At 45.0% G+C, this 24,544-nt stretch overlaps 1 protein-coding gene across 1 annotated transcript in view; it reads left to right on the top strand.

The window, feature by feature from the left end:
• Nucleotides 1-2,065: 2,065 nt before the first annotated feature.
• The window catches only part of ATP6AP2 (ATPase H(+)-transporting accessory protein 2), a 28,044-nt gene continuing 5,565 nt past the window's right edge, over nt 2,066-24,544 (top strand). The window contains exons 1-7 of the mRNA XM_077657728.1: nt 2,066-2,215; nt 2,803-2,945; nt 4,643-4,774; nt 5,724-5,825; nt 12,666-12,857; nt 15,265-15,411; nt 23,297-23,413. Coding sequence (XP_077513854.1) covers nt 2,188-2,215; nt 2,803-2,945; nt 4,643-4,774; nt 5,724-5,825; nt 12,666-12,857; nt 15,265-15,411; nt 23,297-23,413 — 861 coding nt within the window. The 5' untranslated portion in view covers nt 2,066-2,187. The remainder of the gene's footprint in view (nt 2,216-2,802; nt 2,946-4,642; nt 4,775-5,723; nt 5,826-12,665; nt 12,858-15,264; nt 15,412-23,296; nt 23,414-24,544) is intronic.

The raw sequence follows: 24,544 nt of genomic DNA on the forward strand, positions 1-24,544 counted from the left end.
TATTGAGTAGAGCGAAGCCTTCTCTCGCGGCTGGGTGAAGCCCCTAGTGCAGGGCCCCTACGGAGAGCGCAGCAGCTCTCGCCCGGCACACTAGGCGCCGCTGGTCTTTCAGGTTCGATCACAAATCACTAAAAACGAACCATTTATGTGAACAAAGCAAGAAGCGCTGGAAGCAGCGCTTCACTGCAGTTAATCCATTCTACGCATGAGGAGCATGTGATCATGCCAAAGTGACTTCTAGAGGACAGAGGATGGATATAATGCTGCCCGACTGACGAGCAGCTCCTCTTGTGTCTACGGCCAGACGGTGGAGCAACCGTATTGACACTTTGATACATATTCAAGACTTCAGGACAGCCGTGGTCACGTGATATTCGCACTAGCGCCGACATACACCACGTGTCGCCGGAGAATTTCCACTTGCGTATGAGGCGCCGTCCACTATCACACTCACTCGGACGTGGCCAACAGATCGTGAGTATGCCGGTCATGGGCCGATTGTTCGTAACTTGCTGATAAAGCCACGGTGGCCGAGGCGGCCATGAATCGAGAGGAGGAGATAAACTTTATTAAAGAAGAGGCCTTAGGCACGGGTTGGGGTGGCGTTCCCCTCCCCGTGGTGGGCTCCTCTTCCAGGCCGGACGCCAGGTGGTCGACCGACGATGTCGTTTGGCGACCTCTTCGGCCCGCTCCGTGACTCGCGAGTTGAACCTCCGTGTGCGAGCTGAGCAGCGCGGCCTCCCACTGCGATTGGGTAGAGAGCTGCAGACTGTTGGACGGCTTGTCTTGACTACATGAATATAGCTTTAGCCATTATCTCCACCACTGCCAAGTACATCATCAGCGACTCTAAAACCGCAACTCGTAATTTTGCCAAGGAAGGGCCCACTCCGCAGCAATCAAAATATTACGAAGCATCTCCAATACCAGCCAGATCATATTGACCTGGGTCCCCGCCCATTCGGGCCATCCTGGAAACGAGGCGGCGCACCAATTTGCCCCGGAGGTGCACTACCCTAGCTCAGGTCGGCCAAGGAGGGAGGGACGACCTACAAAGAAATTACTAACCATTAATCGAGAGGCGGCACAGAGCTGTATCACTTAATCTGCGCGCCTTCATGGTGCTTAAATGGTGAAGTCGGTGAATCAGTTCGTCAAGAGTATTTTATTGAGCCTCAACCTGGAGGGTGTGAATGAGGGTAATTCGGGGGGGGGGGGGGGGGGGGGGGGCTCGTAATAACACGTATTGCTGCTGTATTGGTAGATTCCAAGCGATCGCACTGTGCGCGTGTCATGTGATAAAATTGGGCTTGGTATATCAATCTTGGCTGCAGCACAGAGCTGATGAGGAGGCACGTCAATGTGGCACCAGCCAAACCACTTGACTTTTGAGAATACCGGCAGGTGAGGTGCAGCATTTGGGACGCATTGTGTGGCGTGCTGTGCGAAGCCGGGGCAATCATAATCATGCAGGTTAACTGACGACTGGAATTCTGTTTTTCCGTGCAGAAAAAGGGCTTGTAGAGACGGGTGGTGGGCCAGACTGTAATGTCATTCGCATAAATGAGTGCGTGCAGGCCAGCAACGTCACCAATTAGCGCCATGCCAACGGTCCGAAGGTAGTGTTGAAAAATAGGTGATTGTAGCACACCATTTTGTGACCGCAATGACATTGTCTTTGTTGATGCGGACGGCGAATTCACGATGTGTAAGGAAAATTAAATTAAATTAAATCTACTGTAGCACATCGACACGGGCAGGACGGCTGATATATTCACATGCCCAAAATGGACCAGACTCGGGTTGGTCAGGTGTGACCAACGTTTTTAAATAAGGTCCTCCTTATCTAAAAACGTTGGGTGTGACGACCGCCAGTCAGAATAATAAAGGATAATTTACCTGATCGACCGCTAGAGCTATGAGACGCACTTCAGGTTATTCACGTGGATATAGAAGTTTTTCCGGCCCGCAGACTTTGACTTTGCAGTCTTATGTGTCCGGGAAACGACAAATCTGCCTTCCGAATTCGTTGGTCCTCAATTTCTGCGCAAAAGCAGTTTTTCTAAAATCCGGCAGGCAGTGCTGCAGTTCTGCGTTCAGAGTCGCCATCTGTATGTCGGCTTCCTAAACTGCGACGCCGTTATCTACTGTGCGTCGGCTAGTCATCAGGCTGGTACGGCCGTTCAAATGCAGTTTTCAGCGATATTGTTCCTCGGTAAGTTTATGTAATTGCGTTCAAATTATCGTTGAATTGGTCCTCAGTGATCGGAGCTAGCTATGCTTTGAAGTAGGGCACGGAAAAGCGATCTTGGGCGCCTATTTGGAGGCGGTAGTAAATACACCACTCGTAGCAGCCCCTTCGCGTCACATGATTCTTTGATTCACGCTGCTTGTAGTATCTTCTGTAGCTTCCGTGGCAATACTTAGCTGATATTATGGTATTCTGAGAAGTTTTAGAAACGTGGGTGGCTTTTTTTTTTCATTTGTTGTTGCTACCGCTGGCGAAAAATGCTTAACTTTCTGGCGTTTGACCAACTCGCTCAGCTGTTTTGCTTCAAGCGCGGCAAGTTTTGCTGTTTCCACAAGTAATGTGCTCCGCTGTTATAAGGATATTAGAGCGATGAGCCTTGCGTTTGCAGTTGCGGCCGTTACCAGTGTGATCAGAAAGTGCTACGTGCAGGTGTATAGTGAAACTTGCAAGCTTGAAGCGCATGACCCAACCGAGCAGTCTGGGTCACGCGCTCGCGTCTGCGCGCATTTCGGCATGTGTCTGACTAGCTGCTACATGTTCTTTTATCGCAGGCCTAGCCGGCGCCGTGTGTGCGACCGAGAGGCTCTTCATCCCTCTCGCTCCGAAGTCGGTGAAGTTCGTGTCTAGTGAAACCATCAAGTCGTCGCAGATCGGCGATGTCCTGTCGAGCATTCTAGGTTTCACTGTGAAAACGGTAAATTCCTGCCTTCCTCACATGCGTATTTGGCTTGGGATAGCACGATGGTTTACGTCAGACTTGCGCCAACGAAGATATTACCAACAAGCTCACATACACGAAGTTTAGATTGCCTATATGGCTTGGTAAACTGCTCTGTAATGAGAACTGTCACCTCACTTACCAGATTTCTTCTAAATGCTTGAGTGCTTAGCTTATCACCCGCAGATTTCAGAACTAGAGTTGCGTTTGCAGCAATTCGTTTCTTGTGTCCGAAAGTTGGCTGCCTAGGGGCTGCCTCATGGACCGTTTGAACTTGATTGTACAAAAGGATTTTTATTAAACTATGGACTATGGAAAGTAAAATAGGGTTCTGTGGCATCTTTGAACACACTTTAGAATTTTAAAGGGACACCGAGGACAAGTGTCCAATTATTGCTGTCAATAAAAATTGACTCTGTAGCCCTTTCATTCCTTGTTGACATTGTCTGGCAGCGGAAAATGTATTTATTGCTGCAAAAATTATATTTAAAAGTCTACGTGCCAGTCGATTCAAACTCCTGACATCCTTTTTGTTGCCGCCTTTTTGAAATTAATGTTGGTGTAGTAGATTCTGTAAAATACTGTAGCCTCTCAATGCATGCCAACTTCTCTTTGTCCGCAGTGTCTCTTTAAAACCTTCAGTGATACCTTGATACTACTCTTATTTATACTACAGAAACCGCCGCTGTGGCTTGGTGGTTATGGTGCTTTGTTGCTGACCTGAATGATATTGGTTCGATCCAGGCCGGGGCAGTTGCATTTCAATGCCGGTGAAATGCTGGAGGCCCGTGTACTGTGCGATGGCGGTGCATGTTAAGGAACTCCAGGTGGTTGAAATTATCCAGAGCCCTCCACTACTATGTCTCTTGTAGCCTGAGGCGTTTTGAGATGTTAAACCCCGTAAACCACACCCATTGAGACTGCAGGTCTGTTTATACATGCATGATGAAACTTCATTGGCTTCGACGTGTACGTTTTGCTGAGTAGTTGCGAGCTCAGGAGTTGTGGGACTTTCCTGCAGTTGCAGCTGCCCTACAGGCCACACAAAGCTCTGCTAGCTGGTCCACATTGCTTTGAAAGATCTGACCGCAATTATTAAAAAGTAATTATGTGACTGTGCTTGTTTCTGCCAAACAGTGTATTTGGTTCAGCTGGCACACGCAGAAAAATTGTAGGTGCCATTCTGTCATAAATGGGCAGCACTGGTCTGTTTGGTCTGCTGGTTCTCTTAAAAGCTTGTAGTCCATTCTTACGGTTAAATCACAGTGGCGCAGATTTTCCAGAAATTTGGGAAATATTTACCAAGAGTTTGTGTGATTCAAATGTATAATGGCCCAGCTGGCCCTGGTCAAGTATTTGAGATGAAATGTAACATTACAAAAAACATGGCATCGTTTGTGCCAGTGTACAACTTTACACACTGCTGCGTCCTCTGAGGCTTTGAAAAAGCACTGGAATATTGCCGTTAAATGTTTGATTAGCAGTCTTTTTTCCTCTGTTTTCCAAATGGATTGGTGCACAGCTTTCATGTGAAGCCATCCTGTCCCTTGTTTCAAATCTGTGGGCATTTGATTTGAGTTTATCCCAGCTTTTTCAAGACTAAATTTGCTTGTTGCTTTGCTTATGTCCTGATGAAGTTGCGGTCTGTGCTGCGTTACTGTTTTTTATTACAGACTGACCCATGGAACAGCTTGGCAGCTGTGAACCCTTTCAAGGTCCCCAAGACTACTCTTGTGCTGGATTTCGATGGCTTTGATGGAGATACAACATTGGACGTCTCGGGCAAAAACTTCCCTCTGGAAAATGTGCGTTCACTCAGCTTTCATCCACTAGAATATTTGGCATATTTACTTGCACACAGAAGGTGAATGTTTTATTGCGTGAGCTTCGAGGGCTCTTGGAATGGCATGTCACACCGGAGTCGCGTGAAATAAGGGTAGTGCTACCAGCTGTGAGATGCGATACTGTTGTCCATTACAAGAGGACAACACAGACAACAGATGCCATAGTAGGACAATAGCCGCTTTATTTTTTAATCCCTGCTTCCAGTTTTTGGATAGAAACCTCGCTCATGGATGAAGTCGAGAGTTGGACAAAAACTCGTCTGGTCGAGGACAATCATAATAAAACTTAAAAAGGGGGGACGCCGATCAAAAGTAAAAACAAAAAACAAAATGACATTTTGGCTCCCACACAAGGGCCTTGTTCACAAAAGATCCCCTTTTTAAGTTTTACTTGTGCATGGATGTCCGCAAGGCAAATTTCTTCTTGAAAAACCCAGAAAGCACAGCAGGAAAAATATTGCTACTATCACAAGACAAGTTGGAATTCTGTGGACATTGGCTGCTGTGTTTACTTGTATGCCATGGTTGTTTGGGCTATGTTGGCATGGCTCAGTGTGTGCCACCTGCGGTCATGAGAATGCCTGCTCTACGTCGTAGCTCTAAGTTGTTGGGCAATGTCGTTGTCGGAGATGAACTCAGTAAACATTCCTTTCCATCTGAACTGCTAGGGCTATATGTGACTTTATTTCAGTTTCCTACCAAGGAAATCAGTGTGGGTTACTGTGAAAGTGGGAATTATTGCTCAGTAGTGTATAACTACCAAATTTATATGAGTGTGACAAGACAGAAATTAGTATGGAAAATCTAATGTGGAACACATTTATCCCTGAATACACTGATCACTGGATGGTATTACAGCGAAATCACCATGGCTGTTCCGTATTTTAACTCTTTTTCTCCGTTCTTGCAGGACGCAAGCCTCCAGCTGGAGTTGGAGAAACTGTCTGAACGTACGGTGGAGAGGTTTGCTGAGCAAGAACCAGTTGTTCTTTACATGAAGACTGGCGAAAAGGTACTTTGGCTGTAAGGGTGTTCTAATTCAGGCCTTGCTAAAAATTGTGCTCTCAATTGACGTAGCAGTAGCTCCCTCTGAGGAGCATTTTCCTTTTAAAGCTTCTTGAAAGGTGGTGTGATGCTTGAATTGCAGCCATGCGGAACAATAAGATTGCTCCATCCCAATCTAGATGCTCATCACCAAGCCCACTATGCTTTCAGCCTTTGGCAGCCTTCAGAGACATTGAGGGTCTGTCAGGGCCCTAAATCTGTCGGAGGTCTATCAGCACTTTTTCATTTCCAGCTGCTTTGGTTCTGTGCCTTCTTTATTCAATGGCATTGCCAGCCGTCATGCAGTACATTTATTGCAGCGAGTGTCGGCACACTTTAACCGGCATGCTGCATTCAGCCCACAATGTGGCTGACAGCAACAAGGGAGACCATTGCTGCCTCTGGAGGGAGTAAGCATGATTGTTTTATTGTATGGCCTTCCCCGTAAAGCTTAGAGCAGTAATGTATACCGTAGGCTTTGATATGCATGTGTCCTATGCGATTTGCTTGTTTGCTAAGACTGTCCGAGCCTTTTGGAGCGAGTGCTGCACTTCTCGCATGCAAAGCTAAAGGTCATGTCACGTTGAGAAAATGCTCTTCAAAGGAGTGCAGATGGTTGCTATGCGCCGTACCACGTGACTCGCTGCGCTTTGCTACCGCGGCTGCGACGTGGAGAGCTGGTGGCACTCACTCCTTCGGCAGGTGTGCCTAATTGCGTGACTCGTCAGTGGCTCGCCGCCCTCGTGCTCGCTTTGCCTCATAGCTGAGCCTAACCACGTGACTCATGTTCACCTAAATATATAAGTGCGGGCGCTGCTTGGTGTTTCACAGAGCCATGGAAAAGCCACGGGCACGTGCCAGCCATGCGTCTGTGTATTGACGACGACAGGTCGAGTCGGACCACCCAACAGATTCTGGGTGCTGAGAACTGTCCAAGCATGCTTAGCCCAGCTTTCGCTCCGTATAACCAGGTTCAGCCGAGTTGAACCTTAGCCATCTTTTACCAATTACAAATTCATGGCAGTGTGAATGATGAGTGCTAGCAGCTTTTTTGTTATGCGTTTGTGAATAATTATTTTGCAGCTTATACTTCTGGGATTTATGACTGAGCTGGTTCATCTGGCAGGGTTATGATGGACGCATTACTACCTCAGGCAGATGAACTTGAGGGCCCTGGTGTTTTAATGGGTGCGTTCTGCTCGGTGAGCCCATACTTGAGCAGCTTGGCATCTTTCATGGATGGCTTGGAGCTCGTGTGCCCTCACCTTGGGGATTGCATGTGCCTTATGTTTGGTCATAGACCAATGCTCTGGCTGCGTCCTTCGCCCGAACTTCTGCACGACGTTCCTCCATCCAGCTGACGCGAGCTTCACCATTGATTGAAACCCTGGGACTATGTAGAAGTGAAATTCCAGCCCTTCCCTGGCAAAGAAGTTTCCCTAGCTTACAGCAATGCTCTAACACTTATCCTTGTGGCCAAAGGAAGCATTCAGACGTGCTGTGGTTCTACCACTCATAGCATGGGTCGACACACAAGCGTCCTTCCTCTGTTGGGGCTGCCTCCATTTGCCTAAAGCAGCAAGGGAGGCTCAAGCTGTAGAGCATGCTTCTGTGCCTCGGTTAATAATAGTCAGACGCAGCAGCAGTTTCACGCTGGGTGGACACCTGGACTGTGCCGTGAAGAAAGGAGTGAAAGGGGCAGCCCATGATGCAGAACAATGCTATGAATTAGGCATGCATCTCTCGTCGTGTATTATGCTTTCTTGTCACGTCCTGCACTCCAGCCAGACGCAATGCCAGGGCGGTCCTGGCTGCAGTGGCCACGTCGGCTGCGTTTCAACAGAGTCAAAGTGAAAAGTGCCTTGCGATGTCAGGGCACTTTGAAGAACCTCAGGTGGTCTAAATTTATCTAGAGCCCTCCACTACATTCTCTCTCCATTCTTTCATAAGCTCCATCCACTCTTTTGTTATGGTGCAGTTGACACGTCCACCAAACATTTGATGATTACGCATAGGCCAGGAACCTTCACGTTAACTCTTTCCTTACTGTGCCCATAGAGCATCATTAGTCCACTAACGATGACTTACGCTAACCAATTTTGGAACCTTCTGCATTGCTTTCTGCACATCTGGCTTATAAAATTGAAGTTTTGTTGGCGATGTTTTTTTTCCTCGAGGCGGCATTTTTTTCAACACGCTGTGAAGACGCAGTATTGCGGTGATTTCCCGCTAACCATGACTTTGACACTCTACTTTTGGAGCTGTCCGCTTTTCTTAGGGGCATGCTGCATCATCTGGCTTGTAATCAGACAAATTTCGTTTTTTGGTGTAGTTCTTTTTTTCCCACAAGGCGGCATTTTTTGAACGTGCTCCGAAAATGCGGTAGTGTCAAAGTCGTTTGGTAGCCTCCGCATGCGCAACGCACACCCTAAACCATTGTAAATCGCTTTGTCTGCAATTGATTTTTATCTGCGACCTGTGAAGCAGTATGTCTGAAGATACTTCCCTTTCGTCAGGATTCAGTTCTGACATCAACGACGATGGGCACAAAATAAAGCTCAATAAATTATTTTTAGACATATAAGAATGAATAATGAATTATGCATTGCAATATAAACTTTTATCTGCCAAAAACAAGATTTTTAGGAAAAAACTGAATAACATTTGTAAGACACACTTGTATATAAAAAGAGAAAAAAGCTAAAAATTTTCTGTAACGTGCAAAATATTTGGTATTATATGGGCCACCACATCTGCGAAAAAATAAGTCTTCTATATTGAATAGTATTCTTGCTACTAAACAATTATTGGAAATCCTATAGTTGGGCACCGGCCTGGAACACAGCTGGCCACTCTTCGGTGCCCAACTATAGGATTTCCAGTAATTATTTTGTAGCAAGAACACTATTCAAGATAGAAGACTGATTTTTTTGCAGATGTGGTGGCCCATATAATATCAAATATTTTGCACATTACAGAAAGTTTTTGGCTTTTTGCTTTTTACATACAAGTGTGTCTTACAAATCTTGTTCTGTTTTTTTTCCTAAAAAGCTTGTTTTTGGAAAATAAAATTTTATATTGCAATGCACAATTCATTATCCATTCTTATATGCCTAAAAATAATTTATTGAGCTTTATTTTGTGCATTGCTTTAAATTTTAATTGCAGTTGTTTTTGCAGAAAAGAAGTTACTGAAACCTACAAAAAACAGTTATTTTCCCCATGGTATGGAAAGAGTTAAAAGCTAGCGTTCTAAAACATTCAGGACTTTGAGTGTGGCACTAAATGGTACTGACCACAGGATGCTTTGGCAGTTACAGACAAACCATTTTATAACGAAACTGTTTATAACGACATAATGGATATAACGAAGGAATGACGATTCCCCTTGGAAGCTCGGTCAGCATGGGCTATAACGAAGCTACGACTATAGCAAAGTAATCTCTGGGCCCTTTCAGCTTCATTATAACGATGTCCAAATGTATTATGCCGGAACTTACCGTCGTGATAGCTGTTGAGTTACTGCAGACACACCTTGCTTTTCACACCTTAGCGCTCTTTCTCACCAAAAGGGCAATCAAGACCAGGTTTGTGAAATATCGGGACCTGTTGATAAGTGGCGGTTCATAAATTTTATAGATTTTAGCCATATTTTAGGCTTACTTTTCGAGCCCTCTATTTTGTAGTAGACCCTGAAGGCTGCGGACAAAAAGGCAGAAAAGCTGCTTGTCAATGTCAGCATTACTGTTCACTTTTCAAGGAGTACGGTGCCAAGACTAGAGCAAAAGTTGTTTTACAGTTGGAAACTGTTTTGCTTTTGCTGTTCAAAAATTGCTGCTTTTTCTTCATTTCCTTCCACCATTTCTCTGCTGTTGTGGCATGTATAGTGTTAGAATGACTTTAGTTACGCGGATGCATATCTACTGCCACCATTTGTGAGTGTCGTTTATTTACTGTTGGGGTCATTGGACATTGTAGAGAGAAGCCAGCATGAATGTGCAAAAACAAGGAGCCCGCATATGTCCACAGAGCACTTAAACGTATTTCCAGGTAACCTGGCCCCGAAAATGACAGGTTCGTTTATGACGGAAGGAAGGGGGGCAGGTATGTGGTCCCATCCTTTGCTTGTTCTTTATGCAAAGGAATTGGGTGTGCTAGGTGAGCAGTATTGGGGTCGATCCCCCACTCAGTGTTCAGAGCAGAGTGGAAGAGAGAAAATTCATTTATGCAAAGAGGAGCTCTAAAAAGACATGCACATTCATACATGCGGTGTGCAGATTCATATTTTAGAGAGTTGCGCTGCCCCCCTCCCCCCCCCCCCCCTTTTTTTTAGTATTAAGGGCAGAGCTGGCTTTGTGCTTGCTTCATTATGACCGCGCTATTCGGGCTGCTTAAAAGTTTTTTGGGGGACTTTTATGGTGAGTGCATTGGGCTGTAACTTTGCTGTTGATATAGCAGGCATCTCACGTTTTCTGTCATCTTGAGCACAATAACTTTTTTACCGTAATCAACATGGGTTTAGAAAGGGTCATTCCTGTGAAACACAGTTATTCGAACTAGCCACTGACTTGCATTTTAATATGAACGATAACCTGTAAACTGATTGTATATTTCTTGATTTTGCCAAAGCCTTTGACCGTGTAGCTCACTGCCGCATGATTACAAAATTATCATCACTCCGTCTAGACTCGTTAACTTTATCATGGCTTCTTAACTTCCTCACAGATCGCCGACAGTTCGTATTTGTTAATAATTTGTCCTCTAACCTTTCCCCAGTTACCTCCGGTGTGCCGCAGGGCAGTGTACTCGGCCCTTTAATGTTTCTTATATATATAAATCACTTACCTAATAACGTATCTTCCTCTATGCGAATATTCGCGGATGATTGTATTATCTACCGCCCTATTAAATATGCTAACGACCATCTGGTACTCCAATCAGATCTTCTTCTTATTAATGAATGTGCAATAAATGGTTAATGACCCTTAACATATCAAAATGTAAAATCATCTCATTCAGCCGGAAACAACAATTCTGACTATACATACCATATTCAAGATGACTTACTCTCCCATGTATCCCATTACAAATACCTTGGTGTTAACCTTTCGTCCGATCTTTCATGGTCTTTTCATATCACATCCATATGTGCTGTGGCCTCTAAGTCATTAGGGTACATACGCCGTAACTTACGAAATTCTCCTGCTAATATTCGGAAACTAGCATACCTAACATTTGTTCGACCACAGCTTGAGTTCGCTTCCTCCATTTGGTCTCCTTATTACAACAACATGGTCACCACATTAGAAACCATTCAAAATAGGGCAGCCCGATTTATCTCTAAAAACTATAACTACCATTCAAGCTTCACTCAGATTAAGACCGATCTTTCTTTGCAATCTTTAGGCATACACCATGACATTGCTTTGCTAACATTATTTAACAAGTATGTGCACTCCAATAGATCATGCTCATTTCACCTAGATGTCCCATCTCGCACATCCAAAAGGTTGCCAATCATCTCAGTTTTACAAGCATCTATGGTGACACATTAGCTTTCAATTGATCAGCACTTCCGTGATCCATCAGATTATGGAATGACCTCCCAGACAACATCGCCTCACTGTCTAATCTTGATAACTTCCATCACCAACTCATTGCACATTTCACTGAAGCCATCTTAACATGTTGATGCAATCGCTCACGTTTCCTGTTACGCATTTCGTTTACTTTTTTCTCTCTTTTTTTGTATTTCTGTTTTCAAATTTTGCTGACACTAGTAAACGTGCCATGTGCTTTTTAATTTTATTTTTTTTGTGTGATGTACCCTGGGTCCCTTTTTTTAGATTTATTTCGATGTTCCTATGTCAACTTTACCTTTACTTATCATGCGTTCCTATTTCTGTGTTCCTATGTCAACTGTTCTGTATTATGTTGAGGTGTTTCAAATTTTTACTGATCACGTATAGTGCCTTGTTTCCTTGTTTTTGTTTGTCCCCTTTTAAATTTGATCTTGATGTTTTGCCGCCCCCCTTACACAATGCCCTATGGGCCTGTAAGGTATTTCAAATAATAATAATAAAGCAGTTGACATGCCCATTGAATGAGGCTGTCAGAGGCCATCATTTGTTTTTTGAAAATAATTTCTAGCAGTCTTTCTACCATGAAAGCTTTTTTTCCTCATTGAAATGAGCTTGGGAAAGCACAAGGGATAAAAAAATACTTGTTTTGGATACTTGTTTGGAATTTGTTCCAGATTGTTGGGCATAGGCCTGAGGATTACATGCTTTCCTGCACTTCGTTCTAAGCTAAGAAATGGAGTCATGTTGTGTGTATTGTCATGGTTAGTGCTCTCATATTGGCTGCAGCAGCTGTGTTTTCTTTATGGCTCATCATCTGACATGTGGAGGTGGTCGAGCTTTGCTGTGCATTTTAATCCAGTTCACTTATGGCACATTTTAATTGGAGATCTAAAGCATTGCCATGAATCTGTGAAGGAGCACACAATTCCTCTTGGTGTCGGGAAATCCAAATAGACCATTGGAACACAAGGCATGCTGTGAGGTGTGCAAGACAATGTGGGGTGATCCACCACTGTGCAAGTTCCTCCTGATTCAGGAGTGAGGACTTGAGACCTGAATTCAATTCGGCTGGTGTCACGTGTTTCTTGGTTTATGTAGCAAGATAACATGCTCCAGAGCGCCAGTTGAAATATGCCTTGGTCCTCCTGTGTTCCTCATAAAGTAACCTCTGTAGATGTGCGTACGTATAATGACTTGCACACCATTGCATGCGTCCTTCTGTGCAGCTGTATGGAGCCAAGATGGCCTACCCTGAACTCTTGCTGACTGTCTCGCCGGAGGTCGACAGTCGCCTGAAGGAAGCTGTGAAGGACGCAGAGCTGGCCAAAGTGCTTCGTGACGGCACGTTCAACGTGTCCCTGCCTGGAGACGACCAGTTTGCTGTGGAGCTGCACACGGCCAAGCTGATGCTTGAACAGGTACTTTTGTGACTGTGGATCAGTGGTCGCTGGGAGAGTTTGCTTCTTTCGTTTTTGAAATCTGTGTGGCCCTGTGGTTGAGAATACATGACTTAGAATATCGCAAACTTGTTCGCCTGGTAGAGGCGGCATTTAGTCTGACAAGGAAGGGTGAATGGTATAGATGAATAACTTTGGAAGCAAACTGTTTTACAGAGCGGACTTGCCCCTGCTGGATGAGTGGAAGAGTGAAGAAGCTTGGTGGCAGTGACAGTGATACAGAATTGAAGAATAAATAATCTGCCCTATGACATGCAATTGTTATTTTTCACCTTCATGTCAATCAAGGTAAAAAATAACGCTTGCATCTATGGAGACTTTGGCTGTCACTGTATGGGGCGGGGCGCACTCGCCCATGATCACCCCATGCACAGAGTCTGTGCCTTGTGGTGGCTCTGTCATAATCAGGCGAGGCGGGGTGCATGATTTCAACAATATGTCGCCAAAGCTGGGAAATGCCTGTTATGGAAACATCCTGAAATTTGTTCAGTCCACCCTCGCGAGTTTCGGTTGCTGTTCGCCAGTGGTTTTTCTGCCGACTTCACTATCAGGGGATGTCACTCTAATTCATTATCACGATACATGTGCGTTGAGTGATTTGGAGTTCATCATCTGCCGATTTTTCGGACTCAGTGGGAGCTGAAAAATGGTTCAAATAATCAAAAATTCGAACAAATGCGTGAGCCGAAATAAAATCACTGTGGCAAATAATAATAATAGCTTTATTTCCATCAAAACGATGGAGGGGCCGTGGGTAAAAGCTGCTGAACAGCTTGACTAGAGCCCACGGTCCCCTCTACAAGGCAGTACAGGAGCATACATGAAACATACAGGAATACAAACATGCAAAAACGCAAAATTGATTCGATTTAATGTGTCACAAGGAAATCAATATTAGAATTTTTCAAAAAACATCACATATCACGTGGCGCAGTTCACGAACTGTAGTGCAACCTAAATCAATTCCACATTTATTCAGATCATTAAGAAGTTTAGGCAAAATGTACGATAGTGTACCCATAGAATAGTTAGCGCGGGGAGTGACCACCTTCCAGTATTCAGACTGACGTATAGTGTAGGATGTAGGCTTTATTTCTAGCTTGGCTAGGTTGCGAAAGAAATTTCGATTTTCTTTTAATTCGTACTTAAAGGCAACAATTAGTCTATAGGTAAACAATTTCCAGACAGGCATTATATCGTCAATTTCACAGTTTTCAGACGTTTCAGTCTGCAAGCGATATTAGATGTATATTTGAGCAAGAGTCTTGCTTTTGCCTTGTCCATACTGCACTTGTCTGCATGCTGTCGCGTCAATGATACCAGAATATGCAATGTGGCCATAGGTCCTATTGTGAATGCGCTGCTCTACGTGCACTGCGTGAAGTGAGGACAGAGTTTGTTTCTGTGGTCAGTGACAGTCGTCAAAAACAAAAGATGTATTTATGGAGCAAATCCATGGGAAGAAGCAAGTGCCTCACTACTACATTCCACCGTGTGACCCCCATCTGCCCCACACCGCGGGCAGCAGAGTCTAAGCCACGGCCACGACCTCACTGGATGCTGCTGTTGTCCCATTTTCAATGTGATCGCACACCTGTGGCACGTTCTTCGTTGTAGGCCAGACAGATGGCAACGAAGAGTGTGCCATAACTCAAGTGGCAACAATTAGAGATTAATGACCAAGCATATGCAATCCTTCAGATTGACTGCATTTAATTGATATTCAATATGGTGCTTTCAATGGCAGCAGCGAAGAGTCTGTTGGCTGTGACAGCAATGTCTGTTCACGCCTATGATGAGTAAAAAAACAAAAAACTAGCGGTTTAAGGAACGAATTTCACGGTATTGCTGGTGTCTATCTTAATCTGAAAAATTGAACTTTTAAGTTCCGTAGAGTCCGAAACGTTGGTTGTGAATATGTACATGTTCCTATAAGGTGCATGGCTGTCCCTCGATAAAGTCTGAAATACACATGGTTTTGAAGCATTCGTGCCCGAAAAATCGATTGGCTGCTGTGCACCCATAGGCACGCGTTTCCTTGACACAAAGCAGGCATATAATCGGGATGCAAAGAGCGGAAATAGCAGAGGCCAATAAACACAGGGGCCACATGTAATAATACTCATTCTTGTCATTTGAGAGTTAACCATGAACACATCACCATGGCAACCATCATGTAATTTGTTATGCATTGCTTCCTTATTTCATTTTGGTCACTGGCTGCACCCATGGGGTAAGCACCCGTAATTTGGTTTGGAGCATTTCATTCACTGTTTCACTTTTTCTCATAGCAGATAGTTGCACTGTAGTTTGACAACACTGTGATTACTGACAGTGCATCGGCTTTTGGGTTTGCCTTGCTCTGCAGCTGTCCCGGCAGGCGTCCAAGGGTGGCAGCGCGCCGAGCGTGGTCTGGTTGCGGTTGAGCGGCTTGCGCCATGTCATGGATCGCTACACAGAGGAGTCGTACCAAGCTTCGCACGCCCTGCGGCTCATCCGCGAGTTTGTCGACAAGGTCAGTGCCCAACAGGGGGCAGGGTGGCCTTGCACTAAATGAGTGTGCCATTTCTGCCATTTTAATAATACATTCAACAGATTTCTGTGTCTTTCTACCTCCACGTGACATGTGATTGCTTTATACTGTGTGCCAAAGGGTTGGTTTTATGCAGTGAATAGTTTTTTTATTTCCTTTCTTTGGTTTCTCTTTTGGTTTCTTATTTTCTTCATCTTTATGATTATTTTTAGGATTCTTTTATCACCAAGTCATTAGTGATTAAAAAATCAGCTCCTGTTTGTTGAAAAAAATTGCAGCCTAACATTGTAGCCTTAATGGGAACTCTCAGAATTTATGCACTTTGTGGAAATTGTACCTAGTCGCCTGGAGCACAATTTTATTGCGACTTTCAACTTGCACAAATTGGGACTTCTGCGCCATATGGCTAGCGTGGTGTTCTGGAGCAACGAGTTCACTGTGTACTGATCGATGACTGCAGGCAGTACTTGCTGTGCTTTGCACAATGAGTGTTTTGCTTACTGAAAGCTATCTCCACTGAAATGATAGTGTTTTTTATGTACCTTTCTTGATGCACTCAGGGTCAGTTGGTCTGCGCTGTTGTGAATGTTGAATTTGGCACATCCCCAACTGTTATCACTTGTTCATTTGAAGTTGTGGAACCAGGCTGTGGCTTGTCACCACTCTTGATGACAGCTAGTAGTTTTGTCTTGTATTGCCCTCTTTTCTTTTTGCATTTTCTGTGTATATTAATGGGGCTCTAAAGCATTTCGTTTGTCACTCAGGTTGATGACAGGCCTTTCGCAATTGCTGCATGCATCAGTGAACTGGACAGCAATAGAACTTGCTGTCCGGTTGCTAGCCGATTGGTAGGAAGTCCTGGTTCTTTCATGTGGTACAAGCAAATCAGCGGGGACGTGCCTGCACTACAGTGGATGGTTTTGAAATGCCAGAAGAAAAGTGAATTTATTGCCCGGGTTCGAACCCGACCATGGCAACTGCATTTTTATGGAGGCGAAGTGTGATGTCAGTGCACGTTAAGGATCCCCAGGTGGTCGAAATTATTCCGGAGCCCTCCACTACGGCACCTCTTTCTTCCTTTCTTCTTTCACTCTCTCCTTTATCCCTTCCCTTACTATGCGGCTGAAGTGTCCAACGATATATGAGACAGATATTGCGCCATTTCCGTTCACCCAAAACCAATTATTATTATTATTACTATTATTGACAGAGGACAAATGAGCAACAACACAAGTCAGAACTGAGAAATGTAGGTGGAACTACCAACACCTTGAGTGTTATGTTTGAGTGACCACATCTTCTTTCTGCCAGCCGACCTGAACAATTTTGCAACTGTGACAGTGCTGGTTTGAGGAAGGCATCACCGACTCAATGATTGACACTGGCAGTGTGTTTGAGGCTGTGCTAAAGGCCACAATACTGGTGGTAAATTTCGAGCCAGGCAGTACACAGATTCTTTGCAGTGCAAGGAGCCTTTGAGAAAGGGAGGGCTGGGCTTCCCGTGGTTGCACTAGCCATTTGGTGGCCTGAATTCTTGAAGGGAAGAGCGTAGTGGGCAACTCCAGCATCAGCATGAGGAGGACAGTGTTGAGAGCATTGGATGCTCGACAGGAACTGATCAGGAAGCGAATAGCCCCATTAGGAGTGCCATTTTTCAGTTTTGCATTCCGAGCTAATTTTTAGTAAAAACTTGCTTTTTGAAGCATACTTTTTAGCTGTTTGGATGTGCTTCTTAAAATGATAGTGGCAAGAAATTAGGGGCGAGTTTGTTGTAAATTTCTTGGTTGTTTTAATGTGAGAGTTCTTAATTTTATTTTATTAAATTGCCATCTAAGGAAACTTGCTCATTCCGACTCGGGGCGGCAGATGTGTTATTTGAGCACGCTTTTTCTCAACCATAATTTTATGAGGGATTCAAATGTGAGCTTACTTACTAAGTAATTATGGCCATTTTAGCCGCCGCGGTGGCTGAGTGGTTATAGCGCTCGGCTGCTGGCCCGAAAGACGCAGGTTCGATCCTGGCCGCGATGGTCGAATTTCGATGGAGGCGAAATTCTAGAGGCCCGTGTGCTGTGCGATGACAGTGCACGTTAAAGAACCCCAGGTGGTCGAAACTTCCAAATCCCTTCACTACGGCGTCTCTCATAGCCTCAGTCGCTTTGGGACCTTAAACCCCCATAAACCAAACCAACCAATTATGGCCATTTTCCTGTTAGGTAAGTAACATCTTTAGAGTGCAGTCTTGCCACAAAACCAACATATCAAGGGGATGCTGTAAGTTGGTAAATTCTTTCCATAGCCTAATATAGTAGAAACCTTCTTAGACTGATGTATTTCTTAAAAACGAGAAAATTTGATTTGCACAATAGTTCTAGTTGTGCACACTCACTTTGCCTTTCAAGTTTGTAACTTGCTCCAAAACTGAATGAGACCAACAAAACTTTGTATAGTTATGTATAGTTCTAATTTACACCAATCTTCAAAATTTTATTCAGATTGGTTAATTGGCTCAGATTTTTCACCTTTTAGCCTCATGGCCCTCCTCAACCATGAGATATGCCTGTTGCCCTTATTGCTGGCATTCTGCTCCAAATCTGGCATTAGAACTTGCTTTGAAGCTTCATTTGAAACTTCACTCACAGTCGGCCAGGCAGGCTTCATGCTACCACCTGTGCTGTGTCTTGGTGGGCTGATGAACTTCGTTATGAAGTTAAAGGGACTATGCAATAAATTAATTGAGATTACGTAAAGCAGACGAGAGATAGGCATTCGATCACTTGTCACCCCAGTGCAAGAATTTTTGAGCTAGCATCAATAACAGCGAAGATATAGACGATTAAAAATTTCGCTCCTCCTCTCCCCCCTCAACTCGTACACGAGGAGCACCAGAAAAAAACAGAGAACAGCTCTGAAACTGGGCCCCGCCCATGAATACGTCATCCGCTGGCGTTTATTTTGCAACTTCCGGTTGTCGCTGCTAGCCCCCCAGCAGCAGCGTTGGAGGCGTGGTGTATCTCTCCGGTCTCTTCTTCCTGGATTGCGGCGCGTGTCGGGTTTCTTTGCTTGTCATCTGTGGTAATTAGCAGTAATAAACCCGGACCTTGAGGTGTGACTGCTCGCTTTTACGGCCGCGATGGGCATCGAGCCCTATGCGTGCGCACGAAGAGCCGTGCGAGTGGCTCCGGAACTCTTGACAGAAGGAGGCGGCAGAGGAAAATTGAAACCATATGCGCGAAGGCAATGCCCTGGCTCGCGCTTGCGTGAGAGGGTCGCGCGGCGGCACGAGCAGACGATTTTCACGGCTACCGGAAGTGTGTCCGTGACGTCGTGGCTGCCGTGGCTCCAGCGAATGAGAGCGTGTGGTGGCCTGGCGACGTCATGGTACAGCGACGTCTTTGTTCCACGATTTTAGTTCCAAAATCGGTCACTACGAGTACACCAATCGGCCCGCGAATTTTGAAAAACACGGTTTTTAAAAGTTAATAATAAATTGCCGGCTCGGTTCTGAAGACTCATACTTGGTGTGCATGCTTCTTAGCATCATTTCTAAGCATTGAAAACATTTACAAGTGACTTTTTATTCATTGCATAGTCCCTTTAAAGGAGCTCTGAAATTCCTTCGTTGTGGCAGTGTCATTGCCATAGCTATATATAACCTCGAATACAACTGTCGCATGCCACCGGGCTTACCTTTTGTTGTGTAAATGTATAGCCTAGTGCTCTCTAAGGTGGCAGGTTAATGCCATCCACGGTGAAACTGTTATGAGTTTTGCTTATGCCATGTTAGCTTACATCATGTTCAACAAAAAAATGTCATCTTATTGCGGGAAAATTGGATTGAATTTACTTTGCTCCAAGAAGTCCGTGATTTGTTTCTGTCGAGTCTTCGAGTGAAAGATTGACAGTCATGAACAAAAGTTTATATTTCTGTGTGTTCAGGCAAAGCAGCTCTGTGTAAAGCATAGAAGCACAAAAGGACAGGTGTGTTCCACCTGCTGGAATGAACACCAGCTGGCTATCTAGCGAGGCAGTGCAGAGATGTTTTTTTTTGCCAGTCTGCATTTCGTAATCATTTGGTTACCTGCCTTAAGTGACCTGGTAACATCTTGGTCAAGACAGCACTGTTGCTGTGGGGGCAAGAAGCATATTTCATATGTCTTGCAACATGGAAGCTGCACAGTGGGATGTGCGGTTATTGAAAAGGAGGCAAACGATCCGGCTTTGCTTCATCAACTGCTCGTGCCGCGTAGTCCATAAATAATTTCTAGCATCATCCTGTCTAATCAGATGTGCACCGTGTTTGGGGGTTTGGCTCTACTCTGGAGCATCGGGAAATGTAGTGTTGCCCACTATGAGAAGGGGCATTTTCTCAGGTCTGTACATGTAAGCGCACAGGAGCGCGGTTATGCACAGTTTGTTGTGCTTTTCCCCAAGACATGGCTCACCTCTCAGGGCTAATGTTTTGTGGGCAATGTCTGGTGAACAGAGGAGCTTTCTTGTTGGTGAACTCAAATTTGCCGCTGAGTACTTTTTGATGATGACGTGAAATTTGTTGAAACACTGCTATCAGCCAGCATTCGCAACAAAGCAGACAAAATACATGACGCATCTAAAGTCTGTAGCTTTCCTTTAAAGCATTGGCTATTCACTGGCCTTATTTCATAAAACGTTTGAAAAGGATTCTTGCAACTGCTTTGAAGGCAGATCTCAGCTTCTTTCTAGTTCCTTGCACATTGCAAGAGATGGCATCAGTGATGGATTTTTTGTGGCGACAGCTTTTAAGCGCCTGTTCCTGGGTTACACGTAGTAGTGTAGTATGTCGTAGTTGTCGACGCAACCAGTGGGCGTGTTTCCATGGGAACCACTTGGAGGTTGGCTACCCTGGAAGGAGGAGGGTATGATGCGAGTGGAGAAGTCTGTAATCAGTAGGTGGTTACCACAGGAACCATCCGGAGGGTGGCTGCCGTGGAAGGCAGAGGGTATCAGCGAGAGTGGAGAGATCCCCAACTGATGGAAATTTGCCGTGTAAGGGGGACAGTATGGCGAAAGTGCTAGAAGCTGCCATCTGTGCATAGTTGCCATGGGAAACAGCTGCAGGGCAGTTACCTTGGAAGGCGGAGGATGGTTACTGTGGGAGAAGGAGGAGGAGGTATGGCTGGAGGCTTAACACGAGGGTGATTTCCACAGGAACTGTCTGGAAGGTGGTTACATGGAAGGAGAAGGGCGTGGCGAGAGCGTAAGAAGGCGCAACCAATAGCTGATTGCCGCAGAAACCACCTGGAGGGTTGTTACCCTGAAAGGAGAAGGAAGGTATGGTGAGAGCATAGGAAAGCTTAATGGGAGGGTGGTTGCCATGGAGGGAGGAATGTATGGTGATGGCATAAGGCGCAAGCACAGGGTGGTTGCCACGGGAACCACCCTGAGGGTAGTTAACCTGGAAGGAAGACGAAGAGGGTTATCATGGAAGGAGGAAGGTTTGACGAGACCTTAGGAATGTGTGACCGAAAGGGGTTACCGCTGGAGACATCCAAAGGATGGTTGCCATAGAAGGAGGAGGGAGAGTATGGCGAGAATGGAGAAATGTAGCGCAGTCCATCGGGGGCAGTAGCTCCGAGACGCACCGCCTGAGGAGAAGGTCATCAGTGGTGCCACGTTTCCGAAGTGGCGGAGTGAAGAGGAGAGGTTGTCATAAAGCAGGTGTGTGGGGAAAACTAAAACGAGCGCTCTAGAACAATGTAGGTATGAAGTTGCTCTCATATTGGCTGTCTCAACATATCGTAAAATATAAACACCTTAACAGCTGTTGCTGAGTATCTGGTTACATAGCGGTAGCCGCCCTGTAAATTTTTTGTTGTTATTGATGAGGATTTTAGGTAGCATACTCGATGACGTCAAAGCCCTCCACTGCCTAGCACTCTTTTTACACCTGATGCAACTGTTCTATGGCTGCCTTTGGGTCAGCAAATCATCTTATGCTTTCATTTGCCACTGCTGTCGATCAAGTTGGCCTCCTGACAAAGAGCAGGATGTCGAGTGTGCCAAATGCATTGTCAAACTCAAATCATCCGAACTGCACCGTGAGAACAAAACTATACTGCACACAGCACCCAAGTGGCTGCGTTCCTCTTGCAGCAGGCCTTATGCAGCAAGGAGTTTCTGGACTGGGTGAGCTCTGTCAAGGTGTGTGAAAGCGTTGAGTTAATGGTTTACAAAATTTTGACAAAGATGGGCTTGCCAACACCATTGAATGGTTAACAGAAGTGCTTCATGCGGTAAAGCTGGGAAATGTTTTTTTACGTGTTTTGTGCGGTGCTTGACAGTGGATTAGGTGCAGTAATTCCAATCTGCCACGTCTGGTGGGTATGGAGCAGCTTTGGGCACCACTGCAGATCAATGCACTTGGCTTGAAATGGGCAGGGGTTTCATTAGAATTTTTCTATAGTTCTTTGTTCAGAAATTTTGCTCTGTAAAAAGGGGAAATCAAATACATCGGCCTCTATGGGGACTTTCAAGGCGAATAGCCGTGCCTATCTTATATCTGCTGTCTGAAGTTTGACTGTACAGGTGTGGACAAAAGGAAACTGAGCACATTATTGCTTTCTAACATTTTTCACGTGTTGCGTAATTGAAATTGCCAGCTATCGTGCGTGCATGCCGGCTGGTGACGCCGGTGCGCTTTCTCATGGACAAACAATGTTTGCTCGTTTACGATAGGGAAGGTGTGATTGCACTTATAACGGGACCTTGTGCCCCATTTACTTAAGTCAGGACCTGTACTTGCTGTAGTGAGTTGACTATGCCGCCGCGGTGGCTCAGTGGTTATGGTGCTCAGCTGCTGACCCGAAAGATGCAGTTTTGACCCTGGCCACGGCGGTAAAATTTCGATGGAGGTGAAATTTTAGAGGCTCGTGTAGTGTGCGATGTTGGTGCATGTTAAAGAACCCCAGGTGGTCAAAATTTTCGGAGCCCTTCACTACAGCGTCCCTCATAGCCCGAGTTGCTTTGGACGTTAAACCCCATAAACCATAGTGAGTTGACTGTACGTGTTCTGAGTAATGACCACTTTATACGAAGCCTGTTCAGCAGGTTTTGCCTTCATTTGCGAATTCCTTACTGCATACGAATTAAGATGTCAGCTCTTACACATACTTCTTTCCTGAAGAATATGAAGGTGGACAGTTATGGACTGCCTTGCAACTGTGTTGGAGCAATTTCCGCAAGTTGTCACGACACCTCGTTTTGCTTAACTGGCAGGTGTAACTGCATTCTGTTGTACTTCATGGTTTCATTTAAGTTCCAGGTCTGTAACACACGTTACTACCTTTCCAAGGGAAATTTCACAACACTGCTGTAAGCAGTTTTGTATTAGTGCTGCTGTAAACACTGATACAGCAATTATCATATTCAGGGAAGAAAACCTGAGGTTTGGCTGTACTTTAGCAGTAAAAGCAAATGTGACATGGCGTCAGTGTCGGGGAAGCAAATTTTTAGCAGCTTGCAGCTCAATATGTGTAGGCTGAAATTGTAAAACATGCCCAGGATATGAGCATAAGTGTGCAATCTGGGCTCTTGTGTCCTTTTTGCATGCTTCAACACTGACATCTTCGCTAAGTGTGTGGCTTAGTGTTGCGGTGCTGTGGGCAGTTGCAATTTGCTGTGTTAGTAGTTGCGTGATTTTTGTGTGAGTGTGATGAGGCACCTGTGTGTTCCAATTTCGGCACCTACTTCGCTGTGAGAATTTGATGTGAAATCCTTGTCATGGTGGTACATTGTGATACCTTTTTACACTGGAATCGCATGCTGCTAGTTTTGACTGAAGCCCGCGTTTGCACAGCTCTGCATGGCCCATTTTTCTTTCTCCATCCAGGCCAAAAGCACCCTGAAGAAGGCATACGGGGACAGGGCCCTGCTGGTGGTGATCACACAGAACGACAAGACCATGGGCATGGTTCGCAGGGCACGCTCTCTCCTGGCTGCAGAGGACGTAAGTTTGTGCCCACACTTGCTGCATTGTTGTGGGCAGAGCAGTTTGTATTTGTATTTACTATTGCAGGAATGCATTTAAGGGAGTAGTTGACATGAATTTTATGCAGTGTTCACTATGCGCAGTTATCTGTTGTTCATTTTGCAAGCATTGTACACTTGCTTTTAGTTTTTTTAATCAATGTCACTGATGTTCATGTAATTCCCATCACTTACTGTAAATTTCTTTATTATCCTGAGATTGTCCTTGTCAGTTTCCGGAGCTCTTTGGCCTTAGATGCCCTTGAACCAACAAATGCCATCAGTCGTTGTCAAGGGATGCATTATACATCTATGTTTTCATTTTTCTGTATGTGCATATTTTTGTTCTTCCATCTCTTGCACATCTTTTTCCATCCAAGCTCATCTGGACAGCCATTAAGACAATTAAGATCTCCCCTTTCGTAGTGGAAAATTCGAGCACTATAAGGACAATGACACAGAGGGGGACGCAGGACACTGTGTCCCCCGCTGTGTCATTGTTCTTGTAGTGCTTGAATTTTCCTATATGAACTTGTACCAACTCGCTCAATTTTCTGCCGTGCTGCAGTTAATCTCCCCTTTCTTTCTTAGCATCCACTGTATGCAGTAAAACCTCACCGATGTGTTTTAAAAAGAAAGTGTGGGGAGTAACATATTATTATCTTGGAAAACATATGATCCAAACCACCTAATTTAGAAAAATGCAACTGTTTGAACAAGGCGCGCTTTTGAACCGCCACTTCATAAAAATGTCGATTATCATTTCTTGGCAAAGGTTCGAGCGGCCTCATTTCTATGGCCCGCAGAACTCTGTTTGAATTTGTTTTGTCCTTTGTGTGTTGTCCTTAACATGTCTGATCTGCCTGTGGTAATGATGAAAGTAACTGGGATCTCTTTTGCATCAGTTTAAGATGCTTTTCCTCCTTACAATAATGCGCTGCAGGGAAGCCACCGCGGCAGCTGAAATTAGCAGTGTTCTTGCTTTTCATGCCGCATTCTCTAGACCCGCCGCTCATATGTAAGCACATCTCTAATAGTTCTCAGGTGCATCACCCCCTAGCCCTTAGGCACTTCGAAAAAGCAGCTGAGTTTCCTCTCTTCGTGTCGTGTC

Source organism: Amblyomma americanum, chromosome 3 (assembly GCF_052857255.1).
Source record: "Amblyomma americanum isolate KBUSLIRL-KWMA chromosome 3, ASM5285725v1, whole genome shotgun sequence".
NCBI classification, from domain to species: Eukaryota; Metazoa; Arthropoda; class Arachnida; order Ixodida; family Ixodidae; genus Amblyomma; species Amblyomma americanum.